The 26,965-nt window shown below is 43.7% G+C and overlaps 1 protein-coding gene across 3 annotated transcripts in view; it reads right to left on the bottom strand.

Moving 5' to 3' along the window:
• Positions 1 to 21,177, bottom strand: part of DENND2B (DENN domain containing 2B) — a 110,092-nt gene extending 88,915 nt beyond the window's left edge. For 2 of the 3 annotated variants that reach the window (XM_065402327.1, XM_065402328.1), the window contains exons 1-2: positions 20,519 to 21,177; positions 14,447 to 14,583 (exon numbers count right to left, since the gene is read on the bottom strand). In XM_065402327.1, coding sequence (XP_065258399.1) covers positions 14,447 to 14,583; positions 20,519 to 21,162 — 781 coding nt within the window. In that variant the 5' untranslated portion in view covers positions 21,163 to 21,177. Of the gene's footprint in view, positions 1 to 4,564; positions 4,577 to 14,394; positions 14,418 to 14,446; positions 14,584 to 20,518 lie in introns of all 3 variants that reach the window. The other variant, XM_065402330.1, reaches the window with a different exon arrangement.
• Positions 21,178 to 26,965: the final 5,788 nt, after the last annotated feature.

The following is a 26,965-nucleotide window of genomic DNA, read 5'->3' as shown; positions in this document are numbered from 1 at the left end:
TCGGAGTCTCTCCCTCCCTCCCAGGCTCTCAAACCTGGGAGGGAGGGGGAGATCCCGAGCGGGCGCGGCGCGCGAAACAGCCGTTTCGCGCGCCGCTGCTCCCCCTCCCTCCCAGGCTCTCAAGCCTGGGGGGAGGAGGCAGGGCTGGGGATTTGGGGAAGGGGCAGAGTTGAGGCGGGGCCTGGGGTGGGGGTAATTAAAAAATGGGGGGGGGGAGGGGCGGCCAAAATTGTTTTTGCTTTGGGCAGCAAAAATCCTAGAGCTGGCCCTGCCAAAGTGACACAGACAAGAGCAAGATCCTCTGATGTGAGCCCTCTACAGAAAGAGGAACTCAGGCCAAATTCCTCCTTGGTGTAATCCAGGGAAGTTCTGGGAGGAATTTGATCCTCTCAGGTCTCATTCACTTTTCAAGCCTTGAATAATTATCATTTTTAGTCCATATGCTCTCCTTGCTAGATGGTGCAGAAAGAAGCCAATTTGCAAAAAGAACAGTCAGTGGGCCCATTTATACACAGAAGTGGGTCCCTGCCCGCTCTGTATAGCCACCTTTGCCCCTCCTTCTTCCCCTGCACCATGCAGAAGAAATGAGTGGGGTCAGGAATAGGTAGGAAGGGCTGGTGGAAAACCACTCCCCCCTCACTACCCAGATTGCAGGCAAGCTGAAAGAGATGTCGGTGGACAGTTAATGCTGCCTAAAGCAGCACTAACGGTGACTGTGTATTCTGTGACTCCCCTCGCTAAGATCATTGAGGGGAAGCAGGAGCTGGCAGCCAGTGGCAGTAGAGTTACTGGTCCTGGTGTGCAGCTATGGCTGTAGGATAGGAGTGCTGCTGCCAAGCTAAGAAGAATCCCTCTGTAATAGGGTGGCTGGCCCCTTAAATTAAATTGGGTCCAGCTCTCCTGTTCCAGTCCAGGTGAGCCCTACTTTGGTGTAATGAAGAGAGTGGGGCTGCCCCTCAGAGTTAAAAATGAGAGACAGCCCAAAAGCGAGGGAGAGCAGAGAACCCAGAATCCAAAGGAAGAGCTGAGCTGGGCTGAGAGCTGCAGGAGGGGAGCCCCTGCAGGAGAGAGCAGTGAGAGTTCCCTGGTTGAGCAGTGGAGCCCGATCAGGCTGGAGAAAAAGAAAAGCAGTCAGTAAAATTCCCAGAGCCAGAGAGGGCTAAAGGCTGAGGGCAGCAGAGAGAGACATGTGCTGGCTCTCTGAGCTGGAGTGCTGAAGCCAGAAGGCCAGAGAGGGCTGGGGAATGATGGCACAGTGAGCCCGCTGATATCCCCAGGTGAAAGCTAGAACCTGCCCTGAGAAGGAAACAGGGTGGGGAAGCACCTCAGCTGGAGAAGCTGGGGTGAGGTGTGGCAAGAGAGGCCAGAGCCATTCCTCCAGAGACAAGCTGGAGCACGGTGAGAGATGCTGGAGCTATACGGGGTGTGTTGAAGGACTGCTGGGACATGGAAGAGAGAACGTACTGTTTGGGCTGTGTTGCGGGGGATAGTGGACTATGGTTGTGGGGCTCTTGTAATACATGAATCCCACAAAGGACTAGTGATATGTGGAAAGCTTGTGTACAGTTACTGGGATTCCAGAAGGAGGAAACTGAGGCAGATCACCAGTTGTGCCATGGCCTGCTGCAGGTGGGCATCCCAAGAGAAGCAACCGTCTCACATATGATGGAAGTGCCTGGAAAAGGGAAATTGAGGCAAGGGGCTTCTTACTGGGCCACCTAATGCCACAAGGGGGTGCCCTGGAGGTGACCATCCTCCATGCAGTCAGGCTGGTTCCACGGGTTCATAAACTTGGTCTCTGCATTTCCCCAAACTCTAGTGCCTTTTGGATCTCAGCCCCATCCCATGCCACACTCCTGCCCACCGGACCATGGAGAATAGTCAGTCTGCAGTGTAGCATTTTTACATACAACTGGACTTTATGCAGGAGGGGAATGCACAGGCATTCTGGACTGTACCAGGTGGAGTCCTTTTGATTTGTTCCTTTTGCTATTTGTCATGAAGGAGAGGAAGACTGCCCTTTAAAGAGGCCTCTTTTGGAAGCCAAAGGGAGGAAGTTTCCTTTCTCCATATGTGGCTGATCCAACTTCCACTGTTGGCAATGGGAAGACTACCTTTGACTCTAACAGGAGCTGGATCAGGCCCTGTGACGGTATACGGTCACATTAACTGTTAAACTGTTGGCAAAAACTATTCCTAACCACAGTCCGTGCTTGCAGATCAGCTCCCTTTACAAGCCCTCTTTTGTTTCCCATTTCCTTGAGCTTTATGTACAGGATTGCTGAGTTAACACATGGTAAATCCACAGTATATTTATCTGCAGAATGGTCTCATTGGCAACAAAATGATTGGTCCATGGTAAAAAGTCATGGTAAAATAATCAGCCTCTTTGGAAAAGCTGTGAGGAATGCGGTGCCTTGGAGCTTAAGCGCCGATGAGTTTCCGCGGGTGGCTGTAATTCTTCATTCTGCGATGCTCTGTAAGGCAGCCCCACAGAGTTGTGAAGCAGCACAGAATGTTCTGCTGCTCAGCCCCTCAGACGTGGCAAATGGGAAGCCGAGTCAAACTGAGCAAGCCAGCCTCACAGTGAGAAAAGAGTGAAGAATGGGATGGTGGAAAGAAAAACTGCATACAGATGCCTCTGCCATTTACACAGGACAGTGGAGTGTATCAGTCTCTTTCCCATTTTGGGAGAAAGAATTATTCTAAGGAAACGAGTCAGTCATGGAGCGCTGAATACGTTTTCATCGCTGCCCTTTGCATTTCTTTGCACTAAAAAGACTCAAGTGTAACATATACCAAGCGACTAAGTCTTGGTAAATGCCAGGGGCGTTTACTGTACAACACAGTGTGCATCGCATGTCCACAGTACAGTCAGGACAAAAACCAAACTGATAATTCATAATTGTTACATCACAGTGAATGGGCAAATTACAGCTGGTAGGGAAAACTGCTCCAGTGGCCATTAAAGGGGAGATTGGAGGGAAAGCAGCAGCCATGTACAGAAGCTTAAGGGAAACAAGAGTAGGAGTGGGGAAGAAAGAGGCAGAGGCAGGGGAAACAGGGCAGAGAAGGAGCTAAAAGGAAACGTATGGGTACATCAGTGAATTATTTTGTATGTACTGGTACCAACACACACTTCCTTTCTTTGGGGGACAGGTTTCTACGGGACCCTATATATCAACACCCAACTTCCTATGCTTGCTTTTGGGCTGCACCCATCCTTGGCATCCTCTGGATTTTACAGTGTCTCTGTGAAGTCAGGCATGTGGGGCATCATCCTGCTTCCTTCCCCCAATTCTGATCACATATCCCCCCCCATCCATATATTCCCAGACCATCCTTTTCTGCTTCCTGCTCAGGACTGCCATTAGGCTGCAGCAATACTCCCTCAGGCTCAGGGGCTTCGGGTGCCCAACCCCATTGGCAGAAGATGGAGACAAAGTACAGTTTTCCAAGCAGGGAGTTGGGGAGGGTGGTTAGGGAATGCTCTCTCTCTGCTGCGGCTGGAGAACCACAGATGGCGATTCAGGGGGGATGCTCTGTTTGGCATGTAGATGTGAGTGAGTGGGGAAGACTGCATGTATTACATAGGCTTCAGATCCCAGAACACCTACCCCACTAAAAGCCAAAAGAGCAGCTCAGCAGCAAGTTAGCCAGACACCTGCACTGAAATCACACTAAAGCAGCATTCCAGGTATGCCCAGCTCATGCATTTTACCTGTCATCCTACCCCAGTACAGCCCAATATCACCATCTTCTGGGGAGAAACCAGACGGCTGCATGTATTCTGGGAGGAACTTTCAGAGCACATGGATGAGAACCACAAAATCTCTGCACTATCATATAGTACCCAGGACAAGATTCCCAGTGGTATGGATTGGTGTAGCTCAACTTCAATACAGCTATACCAACTTACCCTAGTTGAGAATCTGGCCCTAGGAGTTTAGTGTTTAAGGATGAATTAATATAACAAAGTACATGCAAGGCACAGCATATCTGCTCCACAGCTACAGCAGTTGAGAACCAAGTTAGAGACTTTTACCTGCGTATAATCCTTAAAGCCTGCTTTTGAAGGAGAAAAAGGATCAGCGTCTGTAGCATGGAGTACTAAGTTTTGAAAGGAAAAAAAGCCTTAGATAGGATCTGCTCTTTGAGCCCTGGTCCATAGGCATGTTAGTTCCCAGCTGTGGTTCATAAACTGCAGTTTCTAATCTTTTCCAGCTTTGCAGTAAGATAACCAGAAGAGTATCGCAGAGAATTTCCTCTTTCCACTTTCTCTGTGGGGACTGTAAGAGCTCAGATTTGCAATACTAACAGTATTAGTTACAGACGAACAACTGTGGCTGATAGACCAATAAAAATATTTGCCAGCAAAGCAGTCATCCATCTCATACACAGTCCAAAATCACTTGAATAAACGTAGGTGGCGACCAAACATTAGCACAGTAGAACATCCTTGTGCCTGATATTCTGAAACCATTTATTTCAGTGGCTTCAATGTGGATTTAGACTAGGATATGTCAGATCAGAATCAGGTCCCCTTACTTTGCATCTTCCTGACCTGCAGAGCTGACTGCTATAAATCCAGAACACTTGGTCATGTGGCCAAGGAGACTTTTAAAACAAATTATAGTAGAAACTGTAATTGTGAGGACAGACTCTACAAAGGATACTGGGGAATATATGCAAGGCCCAGGACATTTTAAAATAACTGAATCCCAAATATCTCAATGTAGCAACAAATCAGCAGTCTGATTACCAATAGGACAGGACAGCCAGAATACTCTTTGGGCCTGCTTTGACATGCACATATGAATGCTCTTTAATGTGCTCTGGCTGCCATTACCTTAAAACATCTATTATGAACATTGCTACAATTACATTCTCTATAAGCTGCTATGCTTTCCAGACTGCTAAAGGAAGACAGGGCAATACCTTTCCCTTTCAGACGCAACCACCATCTGGGCCATCATCATCCTGTACCAATCACTGTTCTGTCTTTGATTGACAAAGTCGGTGAGGTAATATCTTTTATTGGAGCAACTTTTGTTAGTGAGAGAGACAAGCTTTCAAGCTTACACGGAGCTCAGCAGACAGCTAATCTAAAGCCACAGGTGTCATGCTTCAATGGAGATACAAGCACGGCATTGAAGGCAAAGGTGTAAGTTCTCAAACAGTCAGGCTGCTTCAGTTTCCTGGGAGTCGGGCAATTCTAGCCTCTCTCAGATTTGACACTCTGTCTTGGTGTGATATGATAGTATGATGGATGATGATAATATGATACGCAATGACAGGATTTTACTGGAAACATCGAGAGCCCAAGCATGCCCGCTATTGAGCCATTTCCAGGTTTACTGGAAAAGCTCTGCACATGTCCTAGCTTGAAAGGAAAATCAAGCAGGAGTATTTTCCGACTGGATCTCAATCATCGAGTCTTTAGCTCTTGACATACGGAAAATAGGACTTGGTAAAGCAACTAATTCTTCATATGTATTTGTTAAATGTCCTGTGGTATGGCTCACAGGCGTTCTAGTGCTTAACTGCTAACTGGTTGAGGAAACGGAGGAATTGCCCTACTGGAACGGATTAATGAAGTGTTTCCCAAACGACTGAAAGCTGAGCTCTCCTCAAGGGAAAAAATCAAACCAATCGAGCCCTCTCCCCACCCAGCAGCCCTGCCATGTGTTGCTAAAGGCCAGCACTTGTCAGTTTACACATCTCCCATGCCCACCTCGTTTGTGCCACCTCCTTTTGGGCATGCAGGGGTAGAACTTCACAACCTGATTTCCCCCCCGCCTCCTTTCTTACAGGCTTTGATGTGAAATAGGTAACAATCTTGACATTTAAAGTATCATCATTAGACCCATTGGAATAGATGGGGCAGCTCACACCTTAAAGCTATTGATTCAGATTTTCTGCAAACTCAGCCAAATGTCTATGCGTCATTTAGGCTCACTTCATGTTTTGAAGGTTCCTTCACGACCATAACAGCTAGAAAGCTACTCTCTTTTTTTTTTTAAGCTGAGGCCGTGTCTACACACTAGAAAGTAGTACCAGTAAGAGCTCTGTCACCAACAATACTACTTACGTAGTTAGTTCCCGCTCAGACACTTGTGACGGCGCATTGAGTCCACACAGCATCAAGCTGTATCAGCAAAAGCATGTTGCACAGTGGTAAGGCATCCCAGTGCCCTCTGCTCTGCCTTCTGGAACACTACCTTATGGGAAATTGTCAGTGTGTATTATGGGAATTGGTGTGGGGTGGTGGAATCAAATGCCCACAATTCCCTCAGTTCTATCCCATAACCAACTGCTCACTCTGGAGAGCAACTGAGAGATTGGCCTACCCCCCCACCCGCACCATCTAGTCATCCACACTTTCTTGCGGGTTGCACCCTAGACCTTGGGAAACACTAGACAGAGGCCTTGGCTACACTCGCGGATTCACAGCGAGCGCGAGTGTAGTCGCGCCGCCAGCGCTGCGAGAGCTCTCTCGCAGCGCTGCAAGTACTCCACCTCTCCGAGGGGAATAGCTTGCAGCGCTGCGAGGGAGCGTGCAGCGCTGCAGGCGCTGATTACACTGGCGCTTTACAGCGCTGCACTCGCTGCGCTCAGGGGGGGTGTTTTTTCACACCCCTGAGTGCAGCAAGTGCAGCGCTGTGAATTGCCAGTGTAGCCAAGGCCTTGGAGAAAGTAGTGAAAACCCTGCACCTGGTCAATTTTGCAGTGCTCTGAAAGTGGGGGCGGGACATTTTTCTCGCTAGCCTGCGTGGGGATCAGTCAAGGCCATGAAGCATGAGATTTACATGGGCTGAGTCACCTTGAAATCTAGTGAATTAACAAACAAATCCAAAAAAGTTAACTACGCCCGCTCCTGTGTATCTCTGCCAATTTTGTAGTTTTACAATCATTTATTTTTTTCAATGTTTTGCTTTCCCCTGTTGCTGTGAGAAAGACCCAGACCCACAGCAGGGGAAACTGACCAGCTACGCTAGACAAACCACAAAATGAAATGTGCATAACAACAAACAGAAAGACTAGAGGAAATATTTTGTTCCTCTAATCTACATTGGTTCTGGTCTTCTTAGGTGTTAGTTGTAACATCAGTAGCTAACGGTATTTCAGACAGAAGTGTGATATTTCAGTTGGCATTGTCTCTATCTACCCTTACAATGCCATGTGCAGTTACAAACATTTACTAGTTTTAGTTTCCAATTATCCATAGGCTATTGAAACATACAGGACTCAACTGAGTGGCTTGTGAACAGGTGTGATGATCAGGGGAACACAAAGAACCTCCCTCCCAGTACATATTCCTCACAAAGCCCAGCCACCATTGCAGTCTCTGCATTCTAGGGAGCAGCTCCCCTAGCTGCAAACTCTTTCCAGTATAGCCCCCAGAGCAAAAGGGGAGGGGGTGCTTGAACCCCATTCAGAAATTCCATCTTAATTTTAGAAATACTACAAGTCCTTCAATTTTCATCAGTAGACTGCAGCAATTCTGCAGACATCAAACCGCACATAGTGGCTGACAGCAGCTGCATCTACTTTAAGCTGCTCAGTTTTTCTGTGTGTCTCCTTTTCCTGCCTTACATCCGTTCTCAGAAGGCCAGATTTCCAACACAACTTTACTATCACCTTTTATTTAAAGCCAATCTTTAGAAAAAAAAACCATGTATAGTTCAGCTGACTGGGAGCTTCACAGGCTTCAAAGGAGCATTTTGTCTGGCCTCAAATAATTTCTGAATGTTTGACAAATAAATAAGAGAGAGATGGGTCTGAACCAAAATCCTGACTCTGGACATCCCTGAACTTTGGGGAAGTTTGGAAACAGATCAGGCATTTGTGATGGTCTCTGGTCCCCATAATAGGCCAAAGTAAAAACTCTGGATGTGGAGGGCGGGGGAGAAAAAGAGATCAGATCTGAATCTACAGCCAAATTTTAAAGCTAGATCCTATCTCTATAATGGGCAATGCCCAAATCCCAGATCCAAATGCCTCCACTCTTTCAGGGGGTTAGCATTCAGATTTGGACATGAACTTCATAGCCCAACCTTAAAATAAAATCACCTTGTTTCCTAATAATTTCCAGTTGGGATCCTGATTAATGAATGTAATGATTTTTGCACAGATATATGCATGATACCAACAAATGCCACTGACTATCCTTTCACCCTTCCCCCTTTCTGTATTCTCTGTCCTTCTTTAATATCTTGTCTATCTAGAAGCTTGGCAGCTTTTCAACGGCAGTTCCTATTCCACTGGAGCAAGTTCTACAAGGGCACTTCCTGACTGTGGATATTTGTTGGTATCAATCTTCCATGCTTGTTCATTCTACATTATATTTTAAATGGTGGTTGAAAATTTACCTAAACTTTATGAACAAGAAACCCCCTCCCCCCACATTGCTGATTATATCAACCATGACAGTGAGCCAGAGAGACACGGTCTAGTGATTTAACTCTAACCTAGAGCCAGAAGCCTGCTACTAGTGAGTTCTAGTCCAAGTTTTGACACTGACTCCCCAATATGGCCTTGGGCAAGTCACTTAACTTCTATGTGCCAGTATCCCCTTCTGCAATATGGACATAATAATACTTGGGGACTGATCCTGATCTTATTGAAGACAAGAGCAAAACTCTCATGGGGGGCAGGATCAGGCACTTAGTTATCTCCTACAAAAGGATGTATGGAAAACAATTAACTAATGGGATAGATTCAGCCCTGGAGCTATTCTGACAGAAGAGTACAGATGGAGGGAAAGACCCTGTCAGAAAACCTGCCAAGGATTAGGGAGGAAGGGCTAATACAACCCCAAAGTGTGCAGCATTAAACAACTAGGGCATGTTACCAACCAAGCCAGGGTACAAACTTGTTCAGTATGTCCCATTAGCAGTGGAGTGCCTATGGAGTCCTGGCCACAAACTGAAACCTGCCCCGGACCAAAAGGAATGCCTAGTGGAAGGCAGTGGCAATACCACAACTGGCCCTCTTCTGAGGCACATCTGTCACTTCTGGGGGCTTGGGGACAGAATGTAACTTTCCACTCTAGAAAAAGTGACTCTGGCCTTGTGTGTACAAAGCATTTGGAGCATTCCAAGTTCAGTCTATAATGTAGTGTCCTCTTTGTGTATTGTGCAAGGGAAAGTGCTCCGTCCCCATGTTCTGTTACTACACATCTGTGTCCCAAAGTCAATTTGCTTAATTTTTTTTTTTTTTTTAAACAAGGGGAATTTACTTGTATGTACTGTACTTATACATATTTTTTCTTGAGCCAGACCTGCTTAAAATCAAAGGGTCAGATTCTCAGCTGATGTAAATCAGCGTAGTTCCATTGTTTCTCATAGATTTAATAGACTTTCAGGCCAGAAAAGACCATTATGACTATCTAGTCTGACCCTCCTGTATAACACATCACCGAATTCTACCTACAAATTCCTAATGCGAAGGGGAGTTATTCTTCCCTACTATTTAAATGAACACTATGGAGCCAAATAATTTGAGGTTAACTAGACCTAGTCTCAGCTGAAAGACTCACAGTGATGATGAATTTACCTGCTAATTTTTACAGTTACAATAGATCATCACCTGTAGCCTGTTTAGATCCATACTCACTAAAGACAGAAATTTAGTAAATGAACAAATTGTTGTGTATGACCTGGCAAGATATAATGACAACCTCATCTATCATGGGAGCAAGGCATCTCTGCACCAATGCATGTGACGGCAATAAATCCTATCTCAAACAAAAGTCCAGTAAAGGACTACACCTGATAGAAGAACAGTCTGACACATATACAAAGGCTGGGTGTTTAATAAGTCTCCATGGTTTCATAAGTAGCAGAGAAACAAGAAACCACAGAGCTTCTAATTACATGATCACTATTAATACAGCTCCAAGGAGAAAAAGAATGTAAGTCAGCCCCACCCTTCTCAGGAAAACTTTTTCTGTCAACAGTCGGGGTAGGCAGATTTCTCAGCAAAAAGCGTAGCAGCCTTCTTGGACAGGGCAACTGCAGAGTTGCCAGAGAGATCGTGAACAGTTTCATGCTAAGATGCAACACACTCTTTGAGCACATGCAGCCCCACTGAACACTGGGTTTTCTATAAAGTCTCATGTTAGAGACGAGCTCCACCAATTTTGTTGAACCGCGAGCACTCTGACGGTTCAGAAGGTAAGAAGTGTTTCTTGGCATGAATAAACTCTTACTGTACTTGTAAAATTAGATTTTTTTTAACAATCTATTTCCTAATATGAATTGTTGCCCATTTTCTTGTTTGATTGTTTTTAATCACCATTTTATCAATTTTTCACCAACATTTTACAACTGTGGAGAATAACTGCTCTGTGTTTTGCATTGTCTTCATCTCATTGTCTTAGTTCACCATCAGTGGCAATGACATCATTTGCTCTCTTCTAAAGGCTAGACACTAAGGTGAGAGGTGCTTTAGAAATACCAGAGATTAGACTTAATTAGATAACAACATTCAAAATGATTTCACTGATCATTGGGAAAGGGGCTGGAAAACTGAAAACATATGACACATATGGCAGGAAATGCTGCTGTCTACAAGAGCAGCAGAAGCAACGTTTTCAGACATCTCTGTTATATTGCTGTGATAGTTTTCTAAATGTATACCAAGCCAAGCATGATAGGTTTCCCCAACTGAATTTATAAAGCCACAGCAATTTGGGTCTGATTAAAGGCTCATTCTAAACCACAAGAAGCAAAATTATGTAAAGTTTACTATGACTGTCACATTCCACCAAGCTCCAGTCTGGAAGATAAATGAAGCCCACATGGTTCCACGCACATTCAGTTGAGCTCCAAATAACATCCAGAATGTGCTCCCCTTTATCTAATCTTTTACTATTCAGTGCAGAGGGGATCATTGTTTTCCAGTCTCTTGCTTGAATTTACATTTAATCTGTGAAAATTACAAAAACGTTACAAAATTAAACAAAGCTTCTGTCTTGCAACTTTAGGTACTTTAATGGACTTCAAAGTTCTATCAGTTAGTTTAAAAATATTGTGTAAAACACCAATTCAGCTCTTTGACTAAAATAAATTTAAAACAAAATAAATTAGCAACAATAATCCACCACTCCCTTATTTCCTACCCTCCCCAACCTGAACAAAGAAAAAGAAAACACTCTATGGAGGAAGGAAGACAAAAGTATGGTGTAAGTATGCATTAGGATAATGTAAGGTTTATTGAGTAAGGAACTACTGCCAAAAAATAATGACTCTGAATGGTCCTTGCAGGCCTGAAGGTAATAGTTTGATCCCTATATTAGCTCTGATTATAGAGTTCAGTATCAGATAGTGCTCATGTCACTGCCCCATATATTATAAAAGCTTTTCAGAGACACTCCTCTCTTGTAGATAATTCTCTCTCAAAGAAGACAAGCATCCACAACTGCCATTCATTTTCCACTGAAAGGACAGACTTCTGCTACCAATGGCTCACAATACAAACGCTAGCAGCAGACAATACAGCTCCCATGGATTTAATTCTGCATCCACCAAGACAGAGTTTAGACAGAATGAGAAGCAAGCAGGTTTGAGGTGGATGAAAAGTATGGATCTTTAGGCCTCGAAAAATTCTGCAGCCTTGTCCCAGGAGCAAGGAACTCCATGGCAATGCTTGGGATTCCCTGTTTTTATACAGTTACCAGCATTATTCATATTTATTTTGGCAAAACTTTCTGTATTACTACAGTCATGGTCAGTTAATCACCAGCGAGGCTTTAGGTGAACAGATGACTCAGGCAATCAGTTATGGGCTAGACAGATTTTCACCTCTAGGTCAAGCATTCATCTGCAAACCCAGTTAGCAGTGACAGAAAGTGATTTATTTCCATGACTTAAGCCCAAATCTACAAAATGTACTCTTGCATACATCTGGCTTGCATGAGCACAATCTATGATGGCACATAAAAAAGTGCTCTTTAAAGATTTGGGCCTAAAACTACCAGTTATGTATTAATTATGACATACAATGTGTTAGATGACAAATGATCAAGTAGACTACACTAGCAGATTTTCATTAAAAGCTGAGATCAAACTGCTTTGCTTTGGCTTTACTCTATTAATATGTGTTGGCTTCTATAAAGAATTATATTCATTAGGTATTCTTCCCTCACAGCATGTATTGAATGTAGCACTTTGGAAAAGAGGCTGTTAGAAAGAAGTAGAAAACAATGAAGTTCTCTGTTTATCCACTGATCAGAAACACTGCAGACTCTCCTCAATGCCCCGTCAATGTACCCAAGTTATAATCTTTCAGGAGCAGGTTTATAGTTCTCAGAAGGTAGAAGAGTAAATTATTATTCTATTATACTGGACCCTGGATCCCTTTTGGCTAAAAGGCATATTCTTTCCAATGCTGAGCATTTTGTTTTGATTTTACAATGTAAAAAACACACGGAAAGGGGGAAAACAAGTGTTACAAACTTAACATCTGGCAGCGTGTTGACAGTTCCTGAGCAGTGATGTGTAATGTAACGTGCAATATGGTTTTCCCATGTCAGCTACCCAGGGGGTCTGTCAGCTTATGCAGAAGTTCTGCGATTACTAGTGAGAACTCTTCATGCCAAGTGTATTCTTCTGCCTACACAGCCTCTGGTGCAGGTTTATGTGCACAGATGGGACAGGAGTACCCCTGCAGTTCTGAGAGCATCTTCTTTGAGTGAGAGAACTGGAAAGCACAGCTGAGCTGTTTTAAAACACAGAGGGGCAAATTCTGCCTTCAGATGTGTGTGTTTGTGTGCGTGCCAGATTTACACTGAAGTCAGTGGGAGCTGCCCTCTCAAGGGCAGAATTTGGCCTGAGGGATGAACAAAGAGACACTGTTACAGCCATAAGGCCAGCTGTGTCTGTCCATCCATATAAGTTATCAGGTTCTCCACTGCACTTTAAAAAAATTAAAACAAAGGGTGTGAGGAATATTTTAACAGGTTTTTGTTTCCCTAGTAAGGTAATCTGACCCAAACCAGGAGCGATCCACCGCACACATTACAGAAAAACACAACTAATTGGCAAAACAAAGGCTGAATGGGCCTGGAAAATCAACTGCTCTCTCACTTCTAGTGCTGGTCTCTCTAGGAGAGGGATGAAGTACCCTGCCAGGCTCTGTCACTAACCTGCAAAGTCCCTTAATGAGATGGGCCCATGCTAATCCAAGGGCAGCATCTCCTGCCAGGATGTGCCACTTCAGCAGCATCTCAACTAACAGAGCTCAGCTGTAAGCTCAAGGGAGCCGGAGGCAGAGCCTTCTCAGCAACAGGTCCACACCTCATGGACACTGCTACAAAAGAGATGGGGGAAGAATAACTCAGTTCAACGCTTTGAGACTGACCTCTTTGCCAAAGCATAAATCAAAGGAAAATAAAAGCAGACAGCTAAACCAAGGAATAAGGACTGGCTGTTCCTTCTGGGCAGATCCCACCGTGGGCACAATTCTGCTAGGTACTGAGAATCCTCAACTGCCACTGGCTTCGATGGGAGTCGAATGTGCTCAGCCCCTTGCAGGATCGAGTCCCATTTTTCTCCACAACCTCTAGACACCACAGCAAAAGAGACAGGTGCTTTAGTATCGCAGCTAGATAAGACAGACAGGGCGGGGAAGCAGGGGGAGAAAACTTTTATCGCCACTGTCAACTGCTCTTGTACACATGAGAAGGGATGCCAGCTGGGCACCCTTCTTAAAAAAAAAATAAAAAATGCAGGCACTCCTCAGCCATATGGAAAATCTGTGGTCCAAGTCCCTAGTGCCAATTATTATAACATTTCTTTTGACGGGCATATGTTAAAAGAATGTATACAATAAGGAAGGGCCAGGCATTTTCTTCTTGGGCTGAGGAAGATTATTTTTATTTCTGTGGCTTAATCAAGACAATGTTCGGCATTCCTGATGGCACAGAAAGATGAAATTCTTTGTAACCAATCCAATCAACTAGGCGTGAGGGGAGATCACAGAACAATTGCTCTGGGACAGTCCCCACAGAAGTCCTCCAGAGCTTAGGCTGACCACACAACTCCAAGAAGAACAGCCCTGCTGCTTGATAGTTCTGCAAACTCTGCATCTATTGTTCCCTCCCCTCCCCCCATACATTTTAAACCCACTGTGGCTTCAAGCCAAGACCTTAGGAAACAGTGAGTTAGTCCATGAAAAGCACAAGGATGGCTGACTAATCTGTTTCCAATAAGACCATTCAATGAGGTTTGAAGGAATCAAGACCTCCTGCGTGCAGACTGTGAATAATGTGTTTGCTCTGATGCATCAGCCCATTTACCTCCCCTCCCCTCCACCCCATTTCATTTCTTCTTACTGGCAGCAGCTGAGAGTTCTTGTTCAGGGCATGTGTTCAACAATGTATTGTCTAACCACAATTGCTCAACATTAAGTAGCTATTTCATGTGCTGTAACAGGTCCTTACCTACAATGTCTTCATAGGCATTCTCCTCTAAAGTGCTCTTGGATCCAAACTTATGCTGGCTTTCTGTACCGTTCTCGGTGGGGGAGGGAGGATACAAAGACTGCAGGCTTGAAGCATCTTCAAACTCAAAGGATTTTCTAGAGTTTAAAACAATGCAATGAAGTAATTAGTATCAAGGTTTTATAATGACCTAAAGAATCAGTTGTTCATTTGTTCTCTGAGTGATGATAAAAATCACTGAAAATGTCTGAGCTGTACTTTAAGGGCTGGGGTGGGGCCACAAGCCCTGAGTAAGGAGTAGCACATAGCTGTGTTGCCCAGGGAATGGTGCAGGGAAGGAACTGTGCCTCCAAGAGGAAAAATTCCCTCTCTTGTTTCCTCCATGTTGCTGCTGGTCTGTACCAGCAGGAAATTATGGTACCCCACAAGCCAGTTCAGCTGTGCTGGTGGGTAGACCGAAAGCTCTTTCCGTTCCCCATCCTTTCCACTAAAACTGAAGATTGGGTAGCCCACCCACAGACACGAGTGGGGTTCTGATTCTCCAATGTACCCGAATATGGCCGATTAGTCTGGGGCACCATCAAGCCCTAAGTGAATTATGAAGAAACAGCATAATGTAAAGAACAGGTTCTATCTATGTAACCACTTACATAACCCACCATTCCTGTAGTATCTGGGTGCCTCACAGTCTTTGCTGTCTTTACCCTCACAACCACCTTGGGAGGTAGGGAAATGCTATTATCCCCATTGTACAGATGGGGAAATGAGGCACAGAGAGACTAAGGCCCAGATTTTTAAAGGCATGTAGGCACTGCTGTGCTCAGCACTTCATAGCTTTCAGAGATTCCAAGGGCAGAAGGGACTGTTGTGAGCACCCAAACTGACCTCCTGTATAGAACAGGCTATAGAACATCCCCCAAATAATTCCTAGAGCAGACTACATAGAAAAACATCCAATCTTGATTTAAATATTGCCAGTGATGGAGAATCTACCATGACCTTTGGTAAATGGTTCCAATGGTTAATTATCTTCACTGTCAAAAATGTCCACCTTATTTCCAGGCTGAATTTGTCTAGCTTCAACTTCCAGCCGTTGCATTGTGTTCTACCTTTCTCTGCTAGGCTGAAGAGCCCCTGATTAAATATTTGTTCCCCATGTAAACACTTAATAGACTGTAAAGGAGTCAATAGCAGAGCTAGGGTTAGAACTTCTCCTGTGCTTCAGCCACTGGAATATACTGCCCTTTCTTCCCAGGAGAAAGATGCTTTCTTGAAGTTACGCTTTCCCGAGATGCACTAGGCCAGTGGTTCTCAACCAGAGAGGTAGACGTACCCCTGGGGGTACGGACAGATCTTCCAGGGGGACATCCACTCATCTAGATATTTGCCTAGTCTTACAATAGGATACATAAAAAGCACTAACAAAGTCAGTGCAAATTAAAATTTCGTACGATTTGTTTATATTACTCTATACACTGAAATGTAAGTACAATATTTATATTGCAATTGATTTATTTTGTAATCACATAGTAAAAAATAAGAGAGTAAGCAATTTTTCAGTAATAGTGTGCTGTGACACTTTTGAATTTTTATGTCCGATTTTGTAAGCCAGTAGTTTTTAAGTGAGGTGAAACTTGGGGGGTACGCAAGACAAATCAGACTCCTGAAAAGGGTATAATAGTCAGGAAAGGTTTAGAGACCTGGGAACTCATAGTAACAGTTTACTCTCTTAATTTAGTTTTCAATACCCATAATCCCACCAGAAGCACAGAGGGGACAACATACACATTACCCAAGAAAAAATGGGAGTGGCTGGGTGCTGGACACTTGTGAAAATCAGGTGCCTAGATATGGATGTCTGACTACATAAATGTAGGTTTCTATTTTGGAAAAAAACTTGGCCATTAATAGTTATCAGTTACCGTTTTAGCTGAGGCACCATGTTGGTTTTACATGGCTACTGAGTTTTAACTGGAAAAAAAGATGAGCTAGTTTGAGCTTTTAGACTCAGCCATGCATAAAGGGCAGCACATGGCTGCCAAGGTTTTGCGCAGCTCCATGTGCAGTGTTTCTCATGGATAAAAGTGTCACTGATTTCTCTCACGGATCCTGTTCCAGGCAGTGGCAAGGATGGGATACAGAGCTGCACAAAACGTGACGGCTGTGGCTTAGGAAGGTGAGTGCTGGAAGGTAGTTGGAGGGGTGGGTGCGGATGGTGATGATATCTGGAGGTGCTGTTTGGGGTGGGTTTGCTATCTGGGGGCTGTGCCGAAAGCTGTTTGGGCGTGTCTGGAGGTGAATGGGTACTCAGGGCCCTCTGGGAGCAGCTGGGTGGAGATCTCTGGCTGCTGAGGGGAACTGGCCCCACTATTGGGCCCCTTCCCTTCTTTCCACCCTGGCATCACAATAGTTAGGAGATGCAAGTTCAGGGCCATCCCTGCAGTATAGCTGGTTACATAAATAGTCCAACTGGAGTGTGGGAATGTGCGACAGGGCTGGCACTTTGTAGCCCGGCAGCTGTGCTACTCAGGAATTGCAATTCCTTCCTTGCTCCCCCCAGGGGAAGGGAATTTACTGAAGCCTTCATATCAGTGTCTCTCACTTTTTCATTCACACCGGCTCCATGCGGCTGTCTGGAGTGTTGGTAAGGTGGAACCTAGGCTCCACTCACTGCTTCCCCCTCTCTAATTTGTTCATCAGGAGCCTGGGGTGAGGAGTGGCAGGTGCACAGTCTTGTTCTCTGAGATACACAATACCTCCCTGAAGTGGCAGCTACACACTGCCCATTCCTCTGATCTTAGCCTCAAGGATTGCTGGCCCATTGTGATTACCAGGGGCCTACGATCTGCATAAGGACTGAGGATGTTCAGATCCATGTTACTGATACAGGATGCTGATAGGAGCCAACCCTGAGTTTCAGAGTCAGCTCTGAACTCACTCCAAAATTTAGGGTATGCTTGGCTGTGAGATTTTGGTTCAAACCTATTTTTCATGTAAACCATCAGTACAGCAATGCAGAGGCTTAGGGACAGTTTTCAAAACTATTTAGGGTCCTACAGATGCAGATAGGCACCTAGAGGGATTTTAAAAATGTCTAAGCAGGCTAGGCATTTAACACTCATTGACTTCAATGCAACATCACAAATCAAGGCAGTGCATAGGCTCCTAAAAATCATTTCTGGACCTATGGGTCAAGGGAACTCATGCACTCATGAAACTGAAAAAAATCCCAGAAATAGGAATCTTCTGAAAAGCATTGTGCTGCCTTTGAAACCTGACTTTATCATTATTATTGGCTTCTTTGAGCTTTCTGATAATGTCAGCCATCTTTCTGAGAAGTGACAATATTTAGGACAATATCTGTTCTGCAGGGGATGGATTATGACTAAACAAATGCTGGACCCACCAGACCTTTGGGGTTCTCTAAAAAAAACACACGTGGACAGATTGCTCCTCCCCCCTGCTCAGGAAAAACCTTCCTAACAATTTCCCCCAGACACTTTGCATACTTTTCCTCCATTGTTCCCCCTGCCTTTCACAAAAGACGCCTCCATCTCTCGTAGATGTCCCAGGAAGCCTAGTCACACAACCCATCCTGAGGAGATTGGTCCTTTCTCCACACTCTTTCCTCAGGGGCCAGCCAAGTCAGACATCCCCCAGCGCTGTCATTTACTGCTGCTTTCCTGCTCCCCTACACTATGGGGCCCAGAGCCCAAGGATACTGCCTAAATCTGTCCCCCCAAGTATGAAAGATTGTAAGCCACTTTTCAATTCTGTTTTATGCTACATTAACACTCAAAGAGAAGTAATAGTTTAAACGAAATGTTCAAGTTCTCACGATATCCGAGTGCAAAGCAGCACAGATGTTTGTTCTGACACGCAGGGCTAATATCAAATATTATATCTACCTTCAGTAAGGTGGCAGCTCAGAGATGCCAATTTGAATAATACGTAATAATAATAAAAACATGGCACCTCTTAAATGATTTGCATCAGAAGATCACTTTACAAACAAAACACTTTACAAACGTGGGAATTATTTTAAAGCTAGAAACTAGAGAGTCACAGAGATGTTCAGGGCCAGAATCGACAATGGACATCAATCCAGGCTTTGAATTTGCTTTTGCAGTATTTGACTGCAATCACTTGAACAGAACTTAGGGGCCTGATTCACTGCTTTCTTACCCTGTGTAAATGAACAGTAACTCTACTGAAATCAGTGCTGCGACACTGGAGTAAAGCTGGGGAATGTGGGGAATCGGGCTGCAGAAGTTGACCTGGTTTGTGCAAGGCATCAAGTAGGATCATAGAAGATTAGGGTTGGAAGAGACCTCAGGAGGTCATCTAGTCCAACCCCCTGCTCAAAGCAGGACCAATCCTAACTAAATCAAATAGCGATGGTAGTCCTCTCAACGCTACATTTTACACCCTAATGATCATCATTATTAGTTTAATGCTAACCCCCAAAGGGCCCATTCAGGCCTAGGGCCCCATTGTGCCAAGTGCTGTACAAAGACATATTCCTTGCTCCTGTGAGTTTGCTATCTAATCTAATCACCACAGGTGACTGAACTCAAAAACTGTGTAAGCCTGTGTGATGGAGAATATGCAATTTGTCACCACTTAGCACGTGTACAATGAGGACTGTGATACTGGCCTCCTTTGTAAAGCGCTTTGAGATCTACTGATGAAAAGTGCTACATAAGAGCTACATATTATTATAATAAATGACAGATCATACAGTGAATTCCCTGCTCTAGCCACTGTTCACATTCCTCACTATATCACTTGCCTAAGTTTTCAAATGTGTGTCATTACTTACATATGAGCACATACAAAAATTACTTCTGGTGATCTGAACATTCACAGTGCTGCACTATGCAAAATGAGTGCAGCTTTCTTTCAAATTCAGCTACAGGGAGAACTCTGATTAGCCCATAGGCTTGGTTTTGCTCACTGAGATTTCAGCCAGGGTTCACAGATACACACTACTAACCACATCTTTGGTTTTTCGCATTGCCTCACGCTCTTTCTTTGAGAAACAGCAGTAGTAATGTCATTTGATCCAATTCAAAAACAAGCTCTAAAACCCAATCCTCCCTTTCTCCTGCCCCATTGCATTTTAGGTCAGGTTGTGCTGACCTATGCTAGCAAGAAGTTGAGCCAATAATCTAGTACCAAATACTGAATTTATAGGGTACATTCAAAATAGCACATAGCAGTTACTTGTAAAACTCAAATACTGAATGTGTGTGTGTTATACACACACAGCATCCAAAGGTGTCCATAAATTAGTACTTTGAAAGGTTATGAACAATTTACCCCTACATTTTCCAAGCAGCAGATTTTGAGCCATATCATTCCCATTAAAAGTCAGAGGGAGTCACACAGTTAAAAATCACACAGTCTACTGTGGAAATGTAGCTGTAAGGATTAACACTTTAAAAATACCATACTCATCACCAGTTTTGTATACTGTATACATACAAAGGCCATTCTGTAAGGGTTTTCTCAGAATTAAACCCTCGCTAATCCATTGCTACTCATTTAGGACTGACAATTCCAAGAACGGAATGAAACAGACAACAACATCCCACCTAACTGGCATGTTTACTGTGTCTGCAACCTTCAGATGCAAATGCATCCCCTATTGATGTGCTTTGAGGTTAACACACTCACACAACAAGGACGCTGATAGAACGATAATGGTTGTATTACAAGAGTTAAGAAGATAATGAAATTATGCTTCATTAAAGATCTAGAGTAAGGCGTTTATGCCAGATTGACACAGATGACCTTCAGCAGTTGTGGAGCAGTCACAAAGGCTCCCCCAGTGGATCCAGATTTCCTAGTAGAATTCCAGTTGTCTTCAAAACTGTAATAAAACAAAGGTAATGGACCAGGTTGACATCCAGTCAGTGCACTCTGATGAGAGAGCTCAAGCCAGTATCAAAGACTTCTTGCTTTTCTTGGGCCAAAAGCATTGTATTCGGAGGGAGAAGAATCTTGTTATTCACAAATCACTCTACATTTATTTTAATATCATGTGCAATACATTTCCTCAGATTTTACCTATTTTGGGACTTTCTGTTAAAGCGTGACTCTTTCTTCTGTCTCCTGGTCACGGGGGGAGCAGGGGTGGATGGGAGAGGGGGAGGAGCAGCAGGTGTAGGAGAAGGAGGTAGACCATTGCTTGGTTTACTTTTGTGGTTCTTATCAGCTTCATATTCAAAGGTGCGTTTGGGTTTGGGGACAGGGTTCACTGCTGTGTTAGCTGGGCTCTCAGGGATCAACTTAGGGCTACCAGAATCTGTGGTAGCCCCTTGTTTCATTTTATTACTTTTTTCAGTCTCAGTAGGTGTTTCTGGATCCCTCCCAACACTAACAGTCCCTCCTTTGCTATCGCTCACGTTCTCACTCAAACCTTCCACAGTACCCAGCGTCATGGACTTTTTCCTCCCTCTGTCAACACTATAGCAGCTACTTGGCAACTGAGGGAGACCCCTGCCAGGCTGTTCTTTTAATGCCTGTTCAATCTTCTGTATTCTGTTTAGCACGGCAGAAGTCTCTTTTCTGGCATGCCCTTTGAAGAAAGCATTGGACGGAGCCTCGCTCCTGCTTGGTCTCTTTTCCAACCTATGGCAGGAATCTCTGTCCGGGAGCTGCTCCTCCTCCTCTGTTTCTGGATAGGAGCACTCGGAAAATGTTCTGCTCATTCTCCGGAATCCTTTAAAATCAAAAGTCTTCTCACTGCAAGGAGAGGGCAATATGCTAGGGCAGCCCTCACTGCCAGATCTGTCCCCGAAGTCCCTCTTGTCCACGCGTGTGCTCATCCTGGGAGAAAGCTGCTTGCGGCACTCCCATTCTGTAATCTTCTGCCTGATGTCCAGTGCCTGGGAGTGGATGCTTGCCCTGCTGAGAGAGATGTTCCGTAAATTGGCTGCAGTTCCCAAGGTGAGAGTGCTCCGGGTGAGCTGACGGCTCCCTATTCCATCCCCATCCTGAGTCTCCTTGGGGGTCTCTTTTTGGTCCTCAGGCTTGCAAACAGACAGCCTTTTATCCAAGGAGCCAACGCTCACAGCTTTTAGAGAGTGGTTTGGAGAGTCCGTGTCTAAGGGGAGCCCGGAGGTGTCTCTCAGCGCAGACCCCCGGCTGCTCCAGTCCTTGAGGAGCAGCCTGGAATTGGAAACTTTGGTGAACTTGGTGGACCGGCAGGACTCCTCACTGTCACTGAGGGGATAGGCTGGGCTTCTGGGTGGGGACAAAAGAGGAGGCGGAGAGACTGACTGACACCTGGAAACAAAAAGAAAATAAAAATCAGCTCCCTTGAAAACTAAGGTTAATAGCTAATCTCTTCTCTACAAGTAAACAGGACTATGTATGCAAATCACGCAACAGCAAATATCATCCTCAGAGGGCAACTAAATGCTGTCCAACTGCAAAATTACAGGGAGTAGCAATTTGCAAAGAACTGGCATTTCCAAAACCAACTTTCCGCCCTTTTGCCCAGGATTTACTGAGGTTGCTCCATCTGAGTATAGCTGTCAGCCGCATATCAAGCCATTGCCTTGAAGGCATCTACCACAGAGACAATGGGGCAGATCCTCAGCTGCTATAAATCAGCACAGATCCATTGGCCTCTGAGAGATTGCGGCCTCTTGGCAGGAAGACAATACTACATCGAAGAAGACTCCCACTGAAGCAAGAATCAGGGAAGCTTACATAAGGAAAATAGCTTAGACCTTGGAAACAGTGAGCAAATCAATTAAAAATATGTAGGTTTTTATCTCCGGATGTCCACAGTATAATACCATTACAATATTTTTAAGCAAGTACAAATTTATATACAAAATCAAATTAAAATGGCAAAAGAAAGACCTGTTTTGTCTTTGGACTGATAGAGGCCAACAGATGAAATTTAGTGATCTTTATCAGGAAGAACAAATAATTCCTTATCAAAAAAAGTATTACTGTTGGGGGGGGAAAAAAAAAAAAAAAGGTTAATTCTAAAAAGTATAAAAAATCCAAAAATCTCTCAGCAATTCCTTTTCTAAATTATCAGGACCTTTAAAAACACATTTTTGTCACGGCTTGCAAAATGCACCATTGTTACTACCCAGTTATATTTTATCAAACTTTTGCAAACTGTTACAAAGAGCTTCAAAAAAGAACAGCAAGACACTCACAAATCCGTAATATAGCAGCAATATGAAAATTAAGCCAAAACCATGTCAAAACAGGGTTGTAAGTCTCCTGTCACAAAACACACACACAAAATATACCACCAGATTAATCACAACTTCTTCAACAGCCTTAGAAACCTTTTCAGTTCTAAACAGTAATTAAAGGGAAGGGAAAAAACATATCTCCTTACATCTGAAGCTGATTTTGTCTTGTAAGGAGAATGTGGGCAGTTTTAATTTAACCTGCTCTCTATACGTAAAATCCAAATGGAAGATCTATTTAGATAAAAGCAAAGAACCATGTGAGCCATACAACTCAGACATTACCAGTGCAGAAACAGTTTGGAAGATCCCTGCTTCTCAGTCGTCTCCACCCTTAATGGGCAGCCCATACTTACAGTGTGGATCCTGATCAAGTTCTACACATTGGTCAGAAATCCAGAGTACTGAAACAATCACTGCACAGCACTGCAGAGCTTAGCTTGAGACATGAGATTCTTATTCCTTCAGAAACATTCCAGTGAATCAGAACTACAACAACAACAAGTTGTTAGATCTCATCCCAGTTTCCCAGAGTTAATGCTGCCTTGCAAGCAAAAACTCAGAAGTACAATAAAAGCTCAGGTCAGAGAACAACAACAAAGTATCACCAAAAGCAACTTAACTCTTTTTTAGTGTCCTGTGCAGGATCACATCTCTTTGGCACAGAAGTTGCAGACCTCTTTGACTAGATGAGTTTTATTTTCTTCTTCCGTATTTCAAAAAAAATAAATGTGTCCTCCAAGAGGAACTGCATTCTTTGCCCCATAGAGCAATGACAAATCATTCACCAGTTGCTGCTTAGGTGCAGTTGAGTTTTGTCTTCATGACAGTAATGGTAGTATCAGGGTATAAGTGTGTAATTCTGAGCCCTAGAATAGAAAGTCAAATTCGCTGCTATTCTGTATAGCTTCACAAAACATGTTTCTTTGTAGACAAGAAATCCCAGAAGATCGGGAGCAACCATGTGGTAGCAGGTTTAGTATTTTTGACAGCTTGTCTCAAAGTTGAATTTATAATGGAATGTTCCATAGAATCCTCCTGACCCAGCAGCCCTTTCAACCATTGTAGGTCATGAAGACATTTCCTGAATCTGTCTTCTCAGGCTTCCAAAGGACATGCATGGTTCTGAATCTTGATTTCTCCCCCCTCTTCGGTTTTATACTGCCAAGTCATGTTATTCATTTCATCTTTAATGCTGACTCATCTTGTTGGGGTTTCGAATGATGTTCTCCAGAAGGCCATTTCCCCTGCTGCAGAGGTCGTCTGCCATTTGTCTGAACGTAACAAGAACATCCTGGACCAAATGGAGCCATTTATGCCTAACGTCCACAGTCTGTGTCGCTGCTGATTTAAGATGTGTGTTAGCCAGATCCCCAATTGGGATTCAGCTGCAAAATGTCCATCTGGAGTCCGTGACCCATGGAGGGGCACATTAAGATTTTCTTCCCTCCTCAAGATTATCCTTCTTCTCTAGGATGGGAACACTGAGTTACAAATCAAGAGGGGACTTTTCAATTAAATGAAAGCATTAAACTCAAATGATAAATTAAACTCACAATAGCAGGAATAAAGTGCAGAGTAACTGGGGTCAGATTAGCAGTTAGATATTGGAGCTAGTGAGATTATCCTGATAATCCTCTGCCTGTCTTTGACTTTTCTGTTTAATGGAAAATATTTTAATCACTGCCTTCGCTGTGTTGTTTTTGAAAGGATTTTCATGTAATCCTGCCTCCCCCTTGCTGCATTAAATAGAAGACAGTTTTCCTGATTATGAAGATTATTATTATTTAACATTTGTATTGTGGTAGTTCCTAGAGGTCAACCAAACCAGAGTCCCTTTGTGCGAGGTGCTATACAAACATTTAGTAAGTGGCAACCCTAGCCACAGAATGTACAGTCTAATAGAGCAGCATATAGATTCTTTGAGTCAATTTTAGGAAGTTGTTACTAATAGTACATTGGGTTTTCTTTTATGAGATAGTTTATTAGCCTCCTATTTCAGTGGTTTCACTTGTTATAGTCCATATGAAAATAATAAAATGTATCATTTAGCATTTCCACCACCATAAATAAGAACACTTCTGAAGTAGGTAAATTACATTAGCTCCATTTTACAGATGGGGAAATGTGAGGCAGAGATCCTAAAGCTGCAAGCAGAGAATGCCAGGATTAGAATTTTGAGTTCCTGGTTCCCAGTCCTATGTTCAAATTACTAGTCCACAGTTCCCCAAATGGCTGGCACTGACTGTATCATAGTGCCTTGATATATAGTGCTTGATATTAGTGTTTGTATATGCTAACGTATTTGTTTCCTGGGACAGTAGGGTTGGGTTTTTTGTTCACGTGAATGCATTTGTAATCTTTATTTTTGATTTTATTTATTAAAAAGATACAGGAAAAAAACAAATGTACAAAGAACAAAATAATAAAGAGAACAGGTAACAACTGAAGAGGGTTTATTGCTCTCCTGAGCTTTTGTGGAGTGCCGCCCTCTGACTGCAATAGCTAACCCGAAACTGCATTAAAACGTTCTAACATGGTGGTTTTCAACCTTTTTTCATTTGCGGATCCCTAACAAATTTCAAATGGTCCCTTTGGAAATTCAACCTGTGGTCCGCAGAGCCCTACCATAGACGTCTTAGACCATTAGGCGGACCGCGGGCCAAATCTGGACCGCCAGATGCTTTTGAACGGACTCCGAAATCTTTTTATTTACTTATTATCATTACTGTATTTTTTTTTTAATTATTTTCTCTTGACCTTGACTGTGCCTTGAAAAGAAATTTGGACCTTGACAAAAAATAATTGACTACCCCGTCTTAGACTGAAAACAGACTGAACAGAATTCAACTATAAATGTTGCACATGCTCGGCCCATCATTTATGCAGCGTGAGAAGGGCACTAAACTGTGGGCTTCCGGGTTTTGACCTATAAGTGGGGATATTCACATACTTTTAATTGATCAGAAAAATGGAATGCCTTTTCTGGGATCTGAAACTTTGTTTCCATTCACAGACCCACTAGACATCGTCTGCAGACCCACAGAAGTCCGCGGACCACAGGTTGAAAACCACTGCTTTAACATTTTGTTCTGCATTGAACGCTACTGCTGTTTTCATTCATAATACACCTCTACCCCGATATAACGCTGTCCTCGGGAGCCAAAAAATCTTACTGCGTTATATCGAACTTGCTTTGATCCGCCGGAGTGCGCAGCCCCGCCCCCCCCAGAGCACTGCTTTACCGCGTTATATCCGAATTCTTGTTATATCGGGTCGCATTATATCGAGGTAGAGGTGTATTTATATGTTACTGTTAGGAATGTTCCCTGATCAGTTTATAGTCTCAGGAACATCTTTTGAGTTGTTTCACTCTTGTGAAGAGGTTTATTGAATCGGCAGGGAGAAAAGGCCTTATTTGCATGATCTGCATGCAATGCAAAGTTTTTCTCCATAAAATATATTAATACACAAACAAAAGTACTAGTTGTTTTTTTTCCATAGCAAAGTTATTGTTTAAATTATCTGTTGTTAGGGCTTGATCTTGCACCCATTGAGTTCAATGGCAAAACTCCCATTAACTTTAATGGTGCAAGACCAGGCCTTTAGAATAAAAGTCATTTTTGAAATATATATGGAGATATACCTATCTCATAGAACTGGAAGGGACCCTGAAAGGTCATTAAGTCCAGCCCACTGCCTTCACTAGCAGGACCAAGTACTGATTTTGCCCCAGATCCCTAAGTGGCCCCCTCAAGGACTGAACTCATAAACCTGGATTTTGCAGGCCAATGCTCAAACCACTGAGCTATCCCTCCCCCCTATGGCTAAGCATTTGTAATGTTACAAAACAATCCTGGCACTGTTAACACACTTCCTGGCTGAAGATCACACAACAGAATGGCAGATTCTCAAGCCTTTCCCAAAGCAGACCAAAGGTGGAAAGCAGAGATGAGTTGAAGAATGGCTGACCAAAACCACAAAGCTATAAGGAGAGCCAGGTAGTATAACACTTTACACATGAAGCCCAATCACAGTCTTACTTCCATCACTGTAAATCAGGAATAACTCTGTGGAAATCAATGAGTTACACTAGTGTGGAGTTAGTGTGGCGGCAGTGAGTGGAGAATCAGGCTCAATGGATGTAACTGAGGGCAGAATTTGGCACATAAGGTATTGTATAGCCTGAATCAGCCGGGAGGCTGATTTACACATCAGTATATAGCTAAAATTGCAATTTTAAAAAGTAGGACCAGCTCTCAGCTGGTGTAAATCAGCATATCTCCATTAACTT

Source organism: Emys orbicularis, chromosome 4 (genome assembly GCF_028017835.1).
Source record: "Emys orbicularis isolate rEmyOrb1 chromosome 4, rEmyOrb1.hap1, whole genome shotgun sequence".
Lineage (NCBI taxonomy): Eukaryota > Metazoa > Chordata > Testudines > Emydidae > Emys > Emys orbicularis.
This window is presented reverse-complemented; position numbering and strand designations above follow the sequence as displayed.